Here is an 18,399-nt window from a genome sequence, read left to right as displayed (position 1 = left end):
CGTTTTTTGGTTCACGATTCCAATGCCCCCAATATTACTTTTATTATCTCTTCCTATTAGATTACCGTTACGTAATGGATGATCAAACCCAAGTACCGTTTGGGCATTCGAGCATAAACTGTCACCGCCATTACTATTTATTTTGCCTTGTATATTTCCTTCGATTCTTAGATATTTATTTTTGATTCAACAGTTTCTCCAATGAGTCAGGTTTCGCATCGCAGGGCCAAGCCGAAATGTCTACGGAACACAGTTTCTCGTCGACTTTCGCTTCGCACCACTACTCGAATCACACGGACAGGTTATTCTTTGTCACATTTATGTGTTATGTTTATTTTTGGGATTCTTTATTTCTTGACTGTTTTAAGAGTTCCTTCTTCGTTTGTACCCCTTTTACGCTTTGTGTTATTGTTTTGCAGTAATTTTGAAAGTACACTGTATGTGAACGAAATGATGGGCACGCATCAAAGTATTGAGAGCTTCATGAATGTACATATGACAAATGCAACCACTCATCAGTCTATAAGCACAATGTGAGTTACCGCTCTTCAATCTCGCAATTTGTTGTTAATTGCTGTGGCGGCGATTTGTTAACATAGTTGGGCCTGCCAACCGTATCAGAGACAGAGACTGAATAGTATCAGGAAATAAGTTGTATTCCTTGTCGCTTGGCTAGCCCGACTATAACGACGTCCAAGACATTTTTACTAATATAATCCTATTAAGCATTGTGGATCTCATTGGTTATAAGTAAGGTTCACAATATAATGAAATTGCTGGTAAAGCTTGCAAAATGAGGGTTAATAAATAGCTTGATGCATTCAAGGTGATTTTTACGCAAGTTCAAACTCGTGTTTCGTAACTCAGGTTGCCGAGCATTACGTCAGACGAGAGCGAGGCGCCGCCCGAGCTACCGGTGAAGACGCGGCGCAACAACCGCGCGGACGTCCAACAGAGCTTCCCCAACGTTGAAATCAGGTGATGACCCAACTTAACAACCTGTATGGTTTTGGTTTTGAATCTCTGCTCTGCATCTTCCTGAATGGTAGATAGTAGAGTGGCCGAACAGGCTTTAGGTTACATTTCGCTCATGTCGTCTCGGACATGGGTATATTTGGCATCAGTACTTCCAGTATGATGTCCTGAATACAAATATATGAGATGGCAAGCGCGAAAGTGGTAGGGGTAGTGGGCCAGTCATTTTAAGCCTAAAAAGGGGGTCAACCTTGGAATGAGAGATAATAAGCTGGAAACTCGTATACACCTTCGTTATGACGTATTAAAGGTTCTCTTAAAAATCTACGCATAGATCGTGTGCGCGTCAGAAGTTATTCAAGGTCAAATGTCATACAAATCGGTTTTTCGCGGATAATAAAATTTCTATAGCTCCGATGTTATTTACATGTAGAATAGAGTTGTAGAGCATAGAATTTACGACAAGTTAGGTACCAAACATTTTTTTATGAGATGAGACGTTTTCAAGATATAGGGCACAGAAAGCGTTGTGATCAGACATACGCATACGTACTATGAGGCAAGGTTAATCCTGAATATCGGCGAATAATATCTAATAATACCTTCTATAAAGTTATTTAATCAGCCTTTATTGATCATATACAGCTTTTAAAAGTTGTCTGTCCTGTAGAAAATAAGTAACCGCTTGTGTCCAGGTAAGTAAACGTACGGCGTACTTACAGGTTATTATTGAAATCGATCGTACACTGAGTTCCTATGGCTATCTAAGGTTCCCATCAACAAATCAGCTCGATGTCATTACATTGTCATCGGTCTTTAATAATGTATGCCAAATTTTAGCTCAATCTGAAACCATTAAGTAGCAGAGAAATGGTGGGAAAATTTTGTAGCCAAGTTTCATAGTTAGATACGAACATCGGGAGTTAAATAAAAGCTTGTGAAAACATTTTCTTGTATTATTATTATTATTTAAAATACCTATAAAGCTTAATTTCATGATTAAACCTGTGTAAAGGGGTACCCTTATTATATTAAACTAAAATTAATCATTACATATATGCACACAAGCTGTTAACTAATGTCCGCAGGAGGGGCAACTTTTGGTTTTAAATCTATGTATGACCCACAAGTGTAATTTTAATGATTTAAAAACTTTATAGAATGTAGTATTCACAGAGATTACCAGGTAACCTTGCGTCATAGTGAGTTTGGCGGGCCGCTGCGCCTTCTATGTCGTATACCTGAAAACGGCTAATCGCATGAAAACATTTTTGGTACCTAATTGTTGCAAATTGTCGACGACTCTTTACGACTCTCTACGACTCTTTCCTACATGTAAATAACATCGGAGCTATAGAAATTGTGATATCCGCGAAAAACAGATTTGTATGACATTTGACCTTGAATAACTTCTGACGCGCACACGATCTATGCGTAGATTTTTAAGAGAACCTTTAATACGTCATTACGAAGGTGTATACGAGTTTCCAGCTTATTATCTCTCATTCCGAGGTGAAACCCTTAATTTAACTGGGCCATAGTTGCTGTGACCATATAAAGTCGGCAGTACAAAGTTTTTTACATTTTCTTTTAAACATACCATGTGGAGTACCAAATGAAAGGGCTTTGTGAGTAGATCACAAATATATAGCATACTGTAACATTTTCACTACTTGGTCTAACAAATTACTAGAAAACTCAAAAATTTCACAATCCACAGTTGACTTTGTACTGCTCTAAATGGGGTTGGCAACTGTCAAAGGTTTGCAGAGATGGCGCCGTCATAGCTTGCCCCTTTTTATATGAGATTTGGCTTAAAGGGCTGGCATCCAGGGCATTCAAAAAACTAAAATTTGACACTTTTCTAGGGATTGACAGGGCAAGCTATGCTGGCGCCATCTGCTAATTATTTCGACCGGCCAACCCCATTGAAAATTACTGAATGGATTATTCCAAAATACATACCAAGTGACTGTGAATATCCTCTATATGTATAATGTTAAAAAATTATATCCAAAAATAAATAAAAAAGTACATCAAGTTGAATAACAGTATAATTTTCTGTTACATTAAGCTAAAACTATTATTAAAACAAACAAAAAAACCTGACTATTTACATTTGTTAAAATGGTCTTTTCACTAGCTTTCATTCGGTAGTTCGGTACCCATATTCCTATAGTAAGAAAAAAAAAACAATTCCCCCCTCCCTTTTTTCATTAGCGGGCTCCATTTTCTATATGTCACTACCACAATTCTGACGAATTCAACCACATATCATATGTCAAAAGGCGTCCAGTCGTCTGGGCTGTAGGGCGTGCCTTGTTCGTATTAAAATGATTGACATTAGAAAACAAAGAAAGTACGAGATTCTGGTTTTCATAAATTATTCTATCATATACAAAAAAGGTGTTAGGATAAGTTTTGTATGTTACAAATGTGTAAAAATAACATCGTTCTTTACGTTATACGACTGATACACGCATGAACAATAACAAAACATAATTAATATCTTGTTATCGTACGTACTTTAATTACGCTAACATTGAATACAAATAAGCCATCGTTTCGGTTACGTAGGCTCATGAACGTTCGGTGAACTATTATTTGCTACTCGTTCAAGGCAATTATTTAAATTAGCTTTCCACGCTCTCGCACTCATCTACTTGCGATAAATTAGATTAATTATAATCATGTACACTGTTGTAAATTAGCTAATTAAAATAACATGTGTTACTGATATCAAGATGATATGTAAGCATTATTTGTAAGTAGGATATAAATAGTTATTTGTGCAACAAGAGAGGAAAGTTGGTTTTTCTTGCGAGTGTTTATTTTGAGTCCCGAGAAAGGGAAAGATTCTAAGGTAGAATCTTGAGCGTAGCGAGGGACTCAAAAACACGAGATGTAAAATAACTTTGCTCTCGTGTTGCACACATAATTTTTCACCTCAGTAGTGAGAACATATTAAAGGTTAAAATGTATTTCGAATTACACAGAATAAACAGAAAAAAAAAGTATTATAATATGTACGATACGATACGATACGATACGGGACCGGACCGGACCGGACCGTACCGTACCGTACCGTACCGTACCATAAAAAAAAGTAATAAAAGTATGAAGTTCATGGCCTTCACTAAATTAAAAAGCTACATTGTTTCACTCCCTGGAGTGAGGAAAGTCGCACTTTCCTCACTCCAGGGAGTGACGAAAGTAGGCTTGTTCGAGCTGCTGAGGTGAAAAAAATATATTTAGGTATCAACATTCTAAAAGCAAGGGATACACGTGGCGGATACTATCCCAGAGCGTACAATAATGATACATCCGGAGATTGTTTCCGCTAGGTGCAAATACTATTGCAGTGCAGTACTTTTGTGCTGCGATGGGAACTAAGTCTATTGATATTTCTGCTAGGCTAGTAGGAAGAGTAACATGTGTACTTGTCAGGCAACCTTGTTTTATTAAGCTTGTTGTTTTGGTCAGGGCGTGAAAATAAAAAAGGGATTAATTTCGTTCCTCAATCGATTGGTTGCGAATAAGTACTAAACGTAGTTAATTTGATGTTTCAGACAAAGCCCAGTGTGCTCGCTGCACGGCGAGGCGAGGCCGCACACGCTGGCCGAGCACCACCCCACGCGGCCGCCCCCGCTGCCGCTCAAGAAGAAACACAGTCAGTATTCACTCGTTTACCGATCGGCCAGTGGCCGCGCGAACACCTCACCTTCCCTTCCCTGGAGCTTAGACTAATAAAGCCTAAAAAGTATGTCCGAACCGTTAAAACTAAGCCCTAAGATAAGGAGCTGGGTATAGTAATACAACAATACAATACAATACAAATCCTCTTATAATATTATGGCCACACTCTTTACCGACTCAATGGAACTACGTTTCTAGGCTTTAATATACTTAGCTGTGGATAACTCATTATATAATTTGGCTAGCCTGTCAGCAGAAATATACGAAGTTAACTTATTTTTATTAGTATTACCTACATACTATGTCTCCTGTTTTAACGATTTTCAATTATTGTTAATTAATGATTATTCTTATTTATTATAATTGATCCAGATCTCCAGAAAAGAGGAAAAACTTTTTTTAAATGTAAAAAAAACGGCCAAGTGCGAGTCGGGCTCGCGCCCGAAGGGTTCCGTACCATTACGCAAAAAACGGAAAAAAAAATTGTTTTTAGTATTTGTTGTTACAGCGGCGACAGAAATACATTTGTGAACATTTTAACCATCTAGCTATCACGGTTCGAGAGATACAGCCTGGTGACAGACGGACAGATAGACAGACAGACAGACAATACAAAAATATTTTTTTTGTTGCTCCACACACTTAGAGTTATTATAATCTTTTATCGTTATGCACATCTAGCCAAACTATATTAAGTAATCCTAACGGTTAAGCAAGATAATACTTCATTTTAACTAAGTCATACGGTATAGAGCTTACTAACCTTGATCGGTTTAGGACTACCTAAATACAAAATAAAAAATCAATTTGAAAGTTAAATGAACTAGCTAGGTATATATCTTCATATCATGTGTATCTAAATTGCAACATCAAGAGTCCCCAGCAAGCTCGGTTCTCCATACAAACGTAGTTACGCTCTCATATTAAAACGAATAGCTAGATTACTCTGAAACTTTGTACTTACAATAGGATACGGTATATCTAGTCCTGTAATTAATTTATGTAGCTTCAGATACCATAGTTAAAAAAATACAGCGAATTTTTTCATACAAATCTTGTTTTTGCTCTATTTCGTTTGTTTTATAAACTGGGGCTACATATATAAACTAATTACAGGACTAGATATACCTCATGTCATTGTTTGTGCAAAGTTTCATTACTATGTTCATTATTATTAACACGTAGTTTTAAAATAAGAACGAAACTCCGTTTATATGGGAAGGTGAGAATCGGCCGAGCTTGCTGGGGACTTGAAGTGAAAGATTGGTATCTACAAGATATACATGCTAAATTGAGTTAACCTTTAGCTCCCATTTTAACCTTATGTATATCGGATGTCAGACGGCGCCTATGACAAAAACAGCTTCAGGAGAGTGCCATATGGCACCAAGTCCGCCTTTTTGCTTTATCTATCGTTTTTAGTAATAAGATTTCTTAAATGAAGAAATAAATACACAAAAACACATATGTCTTACATTTTACTTCCATCCGACATCCGATATCGGATCGGGCAATGTGAAAACGTTCTTAGGCCGAAATTAACTTCTATTAAACACGCCTGTAGGCATAGCACGGGAGGGCTGCGACAGTTTCTCACCCGCGAGATAGACTACACGTCCTTCTCTAATGGGGTTGGCAACTTTCAAAGGTTTGCATAGATGGCGCCATCATAGTTTGCCCGACTTACTAGGATCTCGCTGTCTGTCTGTCTGTCCGTCTGTCACCAGGCTGAGTCTAACGAGGCGTAATAGTTAGACAGTTGAAATTTTCACAGATGATGTATTTCTGTTGCCGCTATAACAACAAATACTAAAAACAGAATAAAATAAATATTTTTATCTATGCACATGTCGTTAGTGCTCTAAAATGCGTTCAGAAACCGTAGAAAATGACCAGCATTATTACAACCAATTTTACTACGAGAACTTTCTTATCTGTGGTACTAGGTAAAATCTATACTTTAATGTTATTACATTATAGATTTTTGTAAGGTTATGAGATTAAATTTGGAACAGCTGTCGAAACTCAAGTGGGTCTCTATTCTAGTAAACAAAGATATTAAAACAGTTATTGATATGAAACGTCAAATCAGTATGTTTTTTTTATATAACCGCACGCAAGGGCCTGACACTCTTTGATAGAGAAAGATAGTCTTATTGCGATTCCTCTAAGAGGAAAGAGAAAATAGTGCCATGCTTTGTCCTTATCACCGACCGGGTTTTTTTACATGGTCGGGTTATGGCAGCATAGGTAGGAGGCGATGGCGAAATACCGAAATTTAAGTGAAAGAGAAAAAGGATTATGCTGCCATACATTAACCTGTCAATACATGAATATGTCTTTCTCTTACCCCTGGTCGCTCGGTTTCATGTCTATAACTACTATACTATGTCTATGAACCGCACGACATTTGATCTCGAGTGACATCAGAATAAGGACTTCATTCGTTTGTGGTTTGTCTATAATAAAAAAACAGACATTTGTCTTGACGGAGGATCGAATCGCCGCCATTACTGTTGTCATTTGTTTGTTGGTTTTTTGCTGTTACGAAAGTAGAATTGTGAAAAGTTGTTTATAATTTACATTTTAGTTGAAAATATGAGTAGTTTGTTTCTGTATTTGTTCAAATTTATTTTTATTTGCATTATTTTAATATCTATAGTCTATAAATATAGTTTATTTATATTTTCCCTACGCCTTCTGAACCCATCTTAGAGTACATTGATATGTGTGTAGATAAAGTAGTGTATGCAACTGTACATAATTAGGCTCTCATTATGTATCAGTTGCATAAACTACTAAAGTGGGACTCCCATACAACAAACGTGATTTTATTGCCATTTTTTTGCGTAATGGTACGGAACCCTTCGTGCGCGAGCGCGACTCGCATTTGGCCGGTTTTTTTCTATAAGATTTGGCTTAAATGGCTTGCATCAAGGGCATTAAAAAAACATAAATTTGACACAATTCTAGGGATTGACAGGGCAAGCTTTGCTGACCGGCCAACCCTATTAACACAATTAGAAAAAGACGGGTAATCTATCTCGCGCGCGTGATACTGTGCGGCGCTCCTGTTCTAAGCCCACTAAAGGTTTCTGTAATGGTATAAAAGTGATATCCGGACGGCGACTGCTGCAGAATTGCTGTGGCAGCGTTACTGCGTCAACGCTGCGCTGCAGCAGGAACGTTGCAACAGTTGCTGTTGTATTCGTCATCTGATTATCGCCGTTAGGATTACCTCATACAATGTACGGTAGTTACACACTAAACTACAAACCACACCTCTTTTGGAGTACCTATAGCGTTTAAAAGAACATCTCCGAGTAAATCAAACTACTGTTTCGTGATAACATACGTTTTTCTAAATGATGTACATTTTGTGAAAATTGTTTTGTTTAAAATCCTAATAATAATGGTTAGTTTTGTGAAATTCTAATAATGATGGGTTGGGGTTATTATGTTGAATATTAGAATTAAAATCTTTCGCTCAAGTGCATGAATGCATACACTCAACTAACTTTTCAATTCATAAAAAGAAGCAACTTTATGAATAGATATGTATATGTATATTCAAAATACTGAATGGAGGTTACACGTTTCTAAGCAACGCTTGTTACGCCGCGGTACGTGCGACGTATTGCAGTGTCCCTCTTGTCACTTACTTACTAAATTAAGTAAACTGTAGCAAGCTCTTTAAATATTGATTGATTACAAAAGTTTATAATGACAGCTGGCTGTAATGTAAAAAAATAGGTAGTTTTTACCAAAATCCGGCAAGGTCGTGGATATTCTATATTCATTTATATATTTTACTTACTTGTTGTCATGACTAATGTTTTAAATCGCAATATTATATGTTCAGGCTTCTTTAAAATTGAAGAAGAAACTTAGCGATAATTTAATATGTTTATAACCATTTTATCAAACATATTTATTTGGCAAATAAGCGCACATCACTGTCACCAACTGGATTTTATTGTTCGCGAATAGTCAGGTTTTTAAAACTATAATAACATCGATCATTGTTATTTCACAATTGGATTGTCTAATAATTCGCACCTAATATTGTTGTCGCTAGCTAGCTCTCCTCTATTCATAATGAGTATGTTTTGGGCCTTTATTATTAACCTATCACACTTTAATATAAATAAATATTGATTATTTGACCATTATGCCGTGTACACTTGCACAATAGCATTCATCATGAGTAATAAAATATTCCAATAGATTTTGCATAACTTTTGGATTTAAGAGGCCGGTGTCGATTTTGGAGCAAAAATGTAAAATTGATAGATGTAGTCGTTGAAATTATACACGTTTTGTTACGTAATATCTAAATAACAAGTATTGGTTTCTATTAGCAAGTCTTCTCATCTTGCCTTTTAAAAATGAGGTCGCAAGCGTGCGTCACCGGTAATATATAAAGAGAAGGGGCAGTTTTTAAAAATTCATCAAAACAATATGGTGATAAATTATAAAAATTGACGTATAAGAATAGTTTCAGCAAATGTTGTAGATTGTTTAAGTATCAAAATTACGTTGAAATTAAGTCGATTTTCAGGGAAATTGTCACTTGCTTTGAAGTAATTTCTGGAGAAAATTGATTTCGTCTAACTTTCGTTTACACTACTTCAGAGTCATAATAATAAAAATGTAGTCTGTAAAAGGTAGAGCACAGGATATGTGTAATACAAAATTACGTCTAAACTACGAAATTTACAAATAAGAGCGACAAAATCAGTGCTTTACGCGCGTTTACCTAAACGACCAACAGAAAAAAAATCATTACTAATTTAGTGAGTCTGTTTTTAAAAAATTGATCTGATAAAAGGTAAGATAAGAAGACCTGCTAATAGAAACCAGTACTTGTTATTTCAATTAAGTAACAAATCTATCAATTTTACATTTTTGCGACTAAAATCGACACCGGCCTCTTAAAAGCGAAACTTGTTCGGATAACTGGTTTTAGCTGTCGCGTTTACTGAAGGCTGAACTATGATGGATACTGCGAAAATAAACTTGAAAACGTACCTTTAATATTGTCAGATGAAGTCGTTGGCGATGCCATATTTATTTTGTTTCAGTGATTTGATTTTTGTTGTCACAATTACCGTTTCTAAATGCATCACCGTAAAATATGTCGCTCTATGCCAGCGCAAACTTTTCAAGCTGCTATTATGGCGGTACGATCTCTTGTTAATTTTTTCATATCTATTGGTTCAGTTGTCCGTGTGTAGGCCAATAAAACAAATTTTAATTAAACCTTTTAACCGTCCAGACGACATATATTTGACTTCCTATTTTAACTCTTCTCATAATTTACAAAAGGTGTTACTTAGTTGGTCTATTTGCCTATAAGATAACGGCGATTAAAAGGTTAAATGAAAAACAGCACTAACGAAACCATGCACATTTGTCTTGTGAACACGTCAAAAAAGTTCAGAGGGTCAAATCGTATACAATGAATGGGGTTATAACGGCATGTTTGTCTGTTGTGCCGGTGCGGTGCCGCAGTGTTTCAAAGCGTCGCATACAGCGGTGAGTGGAATGCATGCAAGCGCTACACAGCTCCAACTCATCTCGCTTCCATTGGCTCGGTTGTCGGAGCTTTTACTCCTTCGATACTCTAATCCATTTAGCAGCATTTTTCACCATTTCAGGATCGATATCTGCGTTTATAACTGTGTATATATAATATAGCTAGTATTCCCGTTATAAACGACCTGGTTACTATTAGTCCGACGTCGACACATTGTTTTCATATAGTTATCAGTCACACTCCAAATGCAAACTACCTGGAGGTTCATCTGCGTGCTTTTAGCGGTTTTCACAGCTTTTAACCACTGGCATATAGATCTAAGACACCGCCTCACTTAGTTTGCTTTCTTGTTCTTGTGAAAGTTAGTATTATGAAATAAGGCTTACTTAATAACGACTTTAGAATTAAATCTGCACTATAGAGGTGCTGACGTCCTAGGGCGCTTCATCATAGTACCTATAACTGTGTAACCACCTTCGTCATAATTTTATGTCAAAACTATAGTTTTGACATACAATTATTTTATTTGATGCAATTGAACGTTTTTTCGTTCGTTCGAACGTTAAATTTTGATTGTTGCATTTCGTATATTTGCAAAAAAAGTGGTTTTATGTTGAAATTTGTGCTCAAGGATGTTCTAAAATGGAATCACTAATTGCATTTAAGAACTCGTTTGATTGCATTACACGTTTGTACAATACAAACAGCAACACTGTTAACTGTCCATCGGTGGACGTTATTACAAAAGGCATGAGGTCCACGGATGGACCGTTAACAGTGTGGTGTGGGCGATGTAACTAGTTTTCTAGACTGTGGCCTTTTTTTACGCGTAGTGGGACAGAGAACAGCTTTGGGGGCCTTTTATGTAATCTATCCTCATACACCCTTTATCGGTATGACCCGGGGTAATCGATAGTTATGTAGATATGTTTCCAAGGCTTTCCACGAGCTGCTAATTAAAAGCGATCAGTGTGCGAATAACGCTTTCGTTTCTAATGATTCTGTATCACATGTCTTATGTAATAACAATGTGGATCGCTTCTTTAGTTATGGCGTATATGGAGATGTTCGGCAACTGCAGTCACCCGCCCAACAACGCGGCCGCGCCGCCAGACATGTTCCGGCACTCTATTCATACATACAATCTGGCAAGGTAAGTTTGAACAATCTTCAAATTCCTAAAACTCATGTTTTACTATTCACATGTCAAGAGTTACGGCCCAATTCGAACAATGCTTATAAAATGTCAGCGACGAGATAGCAATCTGTCAGTGTCAAAAGTGACATTTCTTCAACCAAACTTGACACACAGATCGGTATCATATCCCTGTGACATCTTATAAGTATTGTTCGAATTGGGCCGTAATAATTGCTTGGGGCGCAACAAACAACAGCAAGAGCGGCATGCCACTTTTATAACCAATTTCTACCATTTCTCACTCACCGCTGGGCCTCGGCCATTGAGAGTCAAGGTGAGGCATTGGCAGTTAGCCTAGACATAGCGAAGGCGTTCGATCGGGTCTGGCATCGGGGTCTCCTGTCGAAGTTACCATCTTATATATAGATTGCCGGAGGGACTATGCAAATGGATCGCTAGCTTTTTGTTCGGCAGACGCATACGAACCGTAGTAGACGTTAAGCTGCTCCAATAGCATGGACATTAACGCTGGCGTTCCGCAAGGCTCTGTGCTATCCCCAACACTGTTCTTGCTGCACAACAATGACATGTTGTCTATCGACGACATTCATTGGTTTGCAGACGACAGTACTGGGGATGCCTATTACGCAGGCCGTGCCAACATCCCTCGTTTCGTGGTGCTGGAGAGTCGTATAAAGCTAGTGTCGAATATTGAGGGCACTATCCAGAGGACAGGGACAATTTAGTCCGATTTAACCCCACTAAGACACAAGTTTGCGCGTTTACCGCCAAGTAAACCCCATTTACTTTAGTCCCACAGTTCGAAGGCACGACAGCCCTTACCATGTCATGGGATCCTCGGTGTCGACTTCTCCAGTGACGTCCAATTCCGTAGCCACCTGGAAGGGAAGGCTAATCTGGCATCCAAAAAACTCGGTGTGCTCAATAAAGCGAGGCGATACTTTACTCCGGGGCAAAGACTATTGCTATATAAATCGCAAGTCAGACACCATATGGAGTACTGCTGTCACCTTTGCGCAGGAGCACCTGGATGCCAGCTTTGGACCCTTCGAATCAGTCCAAAGGCGCGCTGTACGAATCGTCGACGATCCCAAACTCACAAGCGGTATTGAACCTTTAAGTCTAAGGAGAGACTTCGCCTCCTTGTGTGTGTTCTACCGCTTGTACAATGGGCTGTGCTCTGAAGGATTGTTTGACATGATGCCAACGGCCGCTTTCTATCACCGCACCGCTCGCCATCGGCACACCCTAGCACCTAAATAGTCGCGTACTGTGCGGTTTAAGAGGAATTTCCTCCCGCGTACGCTTCGGCTGTGGAATGAGCTCCCTGCCGAGTTTTTCCCGAGGGGCTACAGTATGGGGTTCTTCAAAAAAGGGGTGTACAGGTTTTTAAAGGGTCGGCTACGAGCGTGTAATATCTCCGGTGTTGCAGGCGTCCATAGGCTACGGTAACTGCTTACCATCAGGCGGGCCGTATGCTTTATTGCCACCGACATGGTATAAAAAAAAATCTATGGTGATTAAATTTCTATAGGCATCATTGGACAAGACTACCTCGTGCCTTTTATTTAGTTTGCGTTTATTTGGCCACTGTTTCAAAAAGCCGATGGGAATCGAGTCCCATAGACACCCCAAAGCTGATGGAAACCACCCCGGCTTAACCCGCTCTGGTGTAATCTACTGTCAAATTTAGTTTTGTTTACTCACTTGAGGTTCTTTCCATTCCATGTCAAAGAATTTAAGCGTATCTCATCAATTAAACATTTGTTTCATCCATGATTCCTCAAACTGTATAGTTGATTGACGTCATCGTCTTGTAGCAAGCATATAAACAGTTCATCTATCAGTCATGGTATAGCATTTACCTAATTTAAAATTACAGTGCGCAACACACGAGCGGGAGCACTATGGTGCAGCGCCACCAGCACGTTCAACGGTCCATAGCGCAGTCGTTTACCGTGCAGCACTTTAGCAGTCCACCGGTATTGAGGTAAGAGATCCTTGACACTAATGTATAGAGCTGTATTACTCGTAAACATTGACATGTCGACAAATGCCTTTTTCGCTAAGGTGAATCCTGGTGGCTTTTTTAACGTATGAACATTTGACCATTGTGCCAAAAAACATTAGGCGCTAGTAATAATATCTGACCACCACCGACTGACACATTGTGGCGCCCACTTATTAACTCTCCAACGTAGTGGGAGCTAACCTAGGCAAGGTTTGTAACCAGTTTACGGGCTATAAGTCACAGAAATAGAGCATAACTTTTGTGAAACATAATCACTCTTGTTTGTCTAAAATTTTGTATTTGTTCCATACATTCATGAAAATGATTGAATCCCCAACGTTACAATAGATGGGTTCCTAAAAGAGGACCCAGGGCCCGTTCAGTGAAAGTTTGTAATACGAGGGAAATATTATTTCTAATGAAATGGGTCAATGAGTTAAAAAGAGGCTTCGGTTTGTTTTATCAGTTTATTTAAAGAGAGCCCTTGGAAGAGGTATTTGAGCTTGTTATAGCTATACAAGATATTATGCAATGCATCGCTCCTGCTGCTGACTGTACATATGTATAAAACAACTGAAAGTATTAAGATCTATTTTCGACTTGAGTAAATATGCGCATTTATTTCGCGCGTTACGCGTTGCGGCGGTGAATATTTTAGAATAATTATAGCCAGTTCCTGATAGTTATTTAGAAGATCTGTGCTCTGTCCGCAGTGGGTCCGAGGACAGCGTCAGTTTGACCACGTCTGGCGGGACCAGTCCCGTGCCTCCCGAGCTACCGCCAAAGATGAACAAAACTAAGGTGCCGCATACACTATATTAGTATTGACCATTGCTGAATGGGACTGCCGAGTGCAAATCACTAGGGTGTTGATTATTTCGTCGAAGTTGTTTCGTAGAAGAGAATAAATTAAGCGGGTGAGATAGAAAATTTTAACTTCGACGAAATAAGCAACACCCTACAAATCACGATGTAATAATGCTAAAGTTTGATACAATTTTAATGTAATTTGCACCCGTCCCCAATGCTGATTTTATTACTCTGTATAGTTAGTATTTTTACTAACCTAAGACACCAAACACCAAACTTCTGGTCTTATTTGGCCAGCGATAATCCCTAGTGTCACCTGATCGGAAAATGTAGTTTACTTCTAGTTCAGTTCTAGGTAGCATATTTACTTTTGGAGATATGTATGTACACCGCCAGTGTTTAAAATGTATTATATTTTCAGATTCAAATCAATTCGAGCAATGAACTTCTACCGCCTCCCTCCCCTCGACCTTCATCGCACAATAGCTCTACGTCCGTTGAAGACACCACGCACAACAATCTGGTATTTATTTGACATTTGTTTCTCACTCCATACAACTGGAGTTACCAAGTAATACAACGGACGCCCTCGGCTAATAGCCGCGAGAGCTTGAAATAATACTTACTAAATAAAATAAGTAGGTATAGAGTGAGCGCTCTATGCTTACTTATTTATCCATGGTAGTACCATATCATTTGATGCTAATATAAAGCATGAGTCATTGCTACCACAGACACTACAAAAACCATACTCAACATGTGACAAAACAAAAAGGATAGCTTGAAGTAGTTACACAATGATTTTATTTCAGAACTCTGATGAATCTTACGTTAGTACTTCCACGCCGGCCAAGTTCCCCATCGAAGACGAGCACGAGTTGCTGGCGCCTGAGCCGACACCGTCACCTGTGCCTTCGCAGGTTGGTCAAATTATATGTTTGCAATTATAGTGGGTAATAAATAGTAGATTGTTAACCAAGGGTGGTGGAAAGTGAACCATTTCACCCGAGATATTTTGGCGCTCGAACGAAGTGAAAGCGCCAATAGTTCGAGCGTGAGATGGTTACTTTTACCCTCTACTTTTCATTTCGAATATGAGGAAAGTCAAACATAACAAATGTAGGTTTATTATTGGTAGTTAGTACATATATTTCTTTAGAACAAATTATAGGTAAACCACATAACAACAATGAAATTAGTTGAAGATTACGGTAAAATCTGAACAATTCGGAAAATTAAAAGTTTAGCCATGCATATTTATATTAGAATTACTTTCCACCCTAGGGTGGAAAAAGCAATTTTCCACCAAGGTGAACTTTCCGAACAGGAGAGATGAAAAATAGTAATACCTATCTAACGAACATATTCTATCGGATGTAGGAATAGCTAGCTAGCGCCGCTAGCGACACGTTTTTCAGATCTTGACGTAGGTACCTTAATAATATGAGACCTCACTTGTATTATAGTTAAAAGTTAGAAGTTTTATATAATTACCATCAGCAAGCTTTCTTGCTTAACGTGACTGATGTTATTTTGTGTAGAAGAGCGAAAGCAGTACTGAGCCTATTGCGGCCACAAAAGACTCTGACACCGCTCCTCCGGACGCCGATCCTGAAGACATCATACTGCAGACCGACATTAGCTCGAACTTACTTTTGAAGGCGCCCAGCAAAGACGGGCCTGAGGTGCGGGGCGGCCATCCGGACGCTCTCATCGTCCTCGCCACTAAGGCTACCAAAGGTATGTCGTACATTGCATAACGATAAAAAAAATGTACCATTGTCAAAAATTAATAAGAACTAGTGAATAACGTGAAGTTTTTTGTAGTAGTAGATGAGACTTAAATGAGAAAAAATATGGGCAATTAACTTTTATTGCGGGATCTATTTCCGCTAAATTTCGGTTTTTCGCCGTCTGTTTACTGATCGATTCACCAAAGCTGGCGTGATTGAAATGAACTAAAAGATAGAAATCTATAGTAGAGGCGCATTTGACTATTAGTCAATGCAGTTTCTTTTTTCGAACTGTCCAAACGATTTGCCACTATGGAATTTATATGAGCTACATGTCATACATACTAGCAAATGACGTCACGGTCAAGTTACTTACTCCTTTATTTCTCTACGATTTATAAAATACTAATTGTGTCTTAAAGGATCTGCTGTCTACGTTTCTCTATTAATGACCTGCCCGCCCAGCATGGTTTCCCCTATCACTAAGTCCGTCACTTTCGCACTCACATACTTGTTAGAACGTGACAGGCATGGTGATAAGCGTACCGTGCTACGACTCCTGGTGCTTCATGCATGGTGTGAAATAATTATTTTTTTTAATATAGTCAACATTACTATTATGTGAGTTTTGTTCTGTTGTAAATATAGCATAATTATGTATTGAGGTAAACTTACTCACACTCAGTCATTAAACTTATTATCGGCTAGTTTCGGTGAAAAGACAACAACCAAAGACCTATGTAACTCCGTATAAGATGAATACAGTCTAAGGAAAAAACGTGCCTCGGAAATCAAGAAAAATGGATTCTCGCCTAAAAATGGCGCTTACACCTTTGGCCTATTCTCGGCTCGATGGCGTTGACGGTTTAGTTAGTTATTAAATAATTTTAACACATATCAGTGAAAGAACATGGATCAAAATCATATAAAAAAACCGGTCAAATGCGAGTCGGACTCGCGTTCCAAGGGTTCCGTACATGACATAATTTAAACAATGTATTTTTTATGTGAAACGTCAGTGAAATGTCTTAAAAAACCCCGTAGGGGCCGGATCATAAACTAAGTAATTAAATCCGACTCACACTTGACTGCAGATTTCTAATAGGTTTTCCTGTAATCTATAGGTAAAGATCTATTTTGTGTATTCTTTCAAAATTTTTGACCCAGTAGTTTCGGAGATAAAGGGGGGAATTGTCATTTTTTGCCTATTTTCTTGAATAACTTCTAAACTGTTTATCATAAAATTATAAATAAAATATATTTGAGATTCTCACAATGAGCTCTTTTATTTGATATGTAACACGATTTAGTTTGAAAAACTTGATTTTTAAATTTTCTCATTTATTCCCAAAAGTGGCCCCTGTTTTTAAAATTCATTTGTTTACGTTACATGTCCGTCTTTGGGTCACAAACTTACAAATGTATACCAAATTTCTACTTAATTCGTTCAGTAGTTTCGGAGAAAATAGGTTGTGACAGACGGACAGACAGACAGACAGACGGATAGACAGACAGACAGACAGACAGACGCACGAGTGATCCTATAAGGGTTCCGTTTTTTCCTTTTGAGGTACGGAACTCTAAAAATAAATACAAATAAAAAATCATTTATCCATATACATTTATATATTTTTTTGGTATTTTTATACATTTTCATTTTTAGTTTTAATCGTATGTCGATAGATGGCAGTAAATTTACTGTGACTACAAAATTTACTATGAAAGTAACCCTCTATCCTATATATTATCTTTGCAACAACATACCCATTATCCTTCTTTTTCGTGGTAATCATAATCATAACTTGCATGGTAAACTGTATACTTAGCGCCACTTGACTATCCCACTAACCCAGGATTAACCGGTTAAACCGTTAACCCAGTGTCAAATTGTACTGGTAACCATGGTAACTCCAGGTTTAACCAGAACCCCGGGTTAGTGAATAGTGCTAGTGGCCCTGAATCTGTTAACTTTCCGACGAAATTTACACTATCAAGCCACGAAAAGTGTTAGTCAGTAATTCCAATAGTGTAAGCACGATAACATGTTTTCCTGGGACAATAACAAGATTATACTCGTATGTGGTTTAAGAATCAATTGAGAATATTTGGACACTGCACGATTCTGGAGCGGCTGTCACATTGGTCAATAAATGGTTACCCATTGCAATGGGGTTGGCCGGTCGAAGTGTTTAGCAGATGGCGCCAGCATAGCTTGCCCTGTCAATCCCTAGAATTATGTCAAATTTTTGTTTTTTAATGCCCTGGATGCCAGCCCTTTAAGCCAAATCTCATAGAAAAAGGGGCAAGCTATGATGGCGCCATCTCTGCAAACCTTTGACAGTTGCCAACCCCATTGGCTTATCTTGTGCATGATTAAATTTTGGGAGTGACCTAACATTAAAATTAAGCGTGTTAGTTGTCACGAACGAATTGACGTTTCTCTTAAATTAGGTACACATCCAATGGCTTTTAATCT

The 18,399-nt window shown here is 38.2% G+C and overlaps 1 protein-coding gene across 7 annotated transcripts in view; it reads left to right on the top strand.

Moving 5' to 3' along the window:
* The window catches only part of LOC134753941 (guanine nucleotide-releasing factor 2), a 90,759-nt gene that overhangs the window by 57,890 nt on the left and 14,470 nt on the right, over positions 1–18,399 (top strand). For 5 of the 7 annotated variants that reach the window (XM_063689933.1, XM_063689928.1, XM_063689929.1 and 2 more), the window contains 11 exons: positions 194–301; positions 420–533; positions 868–978; positions 4,545–4,645; positions 10,186–10,209; positions 11,258–11,363; positions 13,252–13,359; positions 14,094–14,181; positions 14,612–14,713; positions 15,003–15,110; positions 15,732–15,930. In XM_063689933.1, coding sequence (XP_063546003.1) covers positions 194–301; positions 420–533; positions 868–978; positions 4,545–4,645; positions 10,186–10,209; positions 11,258–11,363; positions 13,252–13,359; positions 14,094–14,181; positions 14,612–14,713; positions 15,003–15,110; positions 15,732–15,930 — 1,169 coding nt within the window. The remainder of the gene's footprint in view (positions 1–193; positions 302–419; positions 534–867; positions 979–4,544; positions 4,646–10,185; positions 10,210–11,257; positions 11,364–13,251; positions 13,360–14,093; positions 14,182–14,611; positions 14,714–15,002; positions 15,111–15,731; positions 15,931–18,399) is intronic. The other 2 variants (XM_063689932.1, XM_063689930.1) reach the window with 2 other exon arrangements.

The sequence above is a fragment of the Cydia strobilella genome, chromosome Z, assembly GCF_947568885.1.
Source record: "Cydia strobilella chromosome Z, ilCydStro3.1, whole genome shotgun sequence".
Classification (NCBI taxonomy): Eukaryota; Metazoa; Arthropoda; class Insecta; order Lepidoptera; family Tortricidae; genus Cydia; species Cydia strobilella.
Note: the sequence above shows the minus strand (reverse complement) of the source record. Positions and strands in the feature narration are given on the sequence as shown.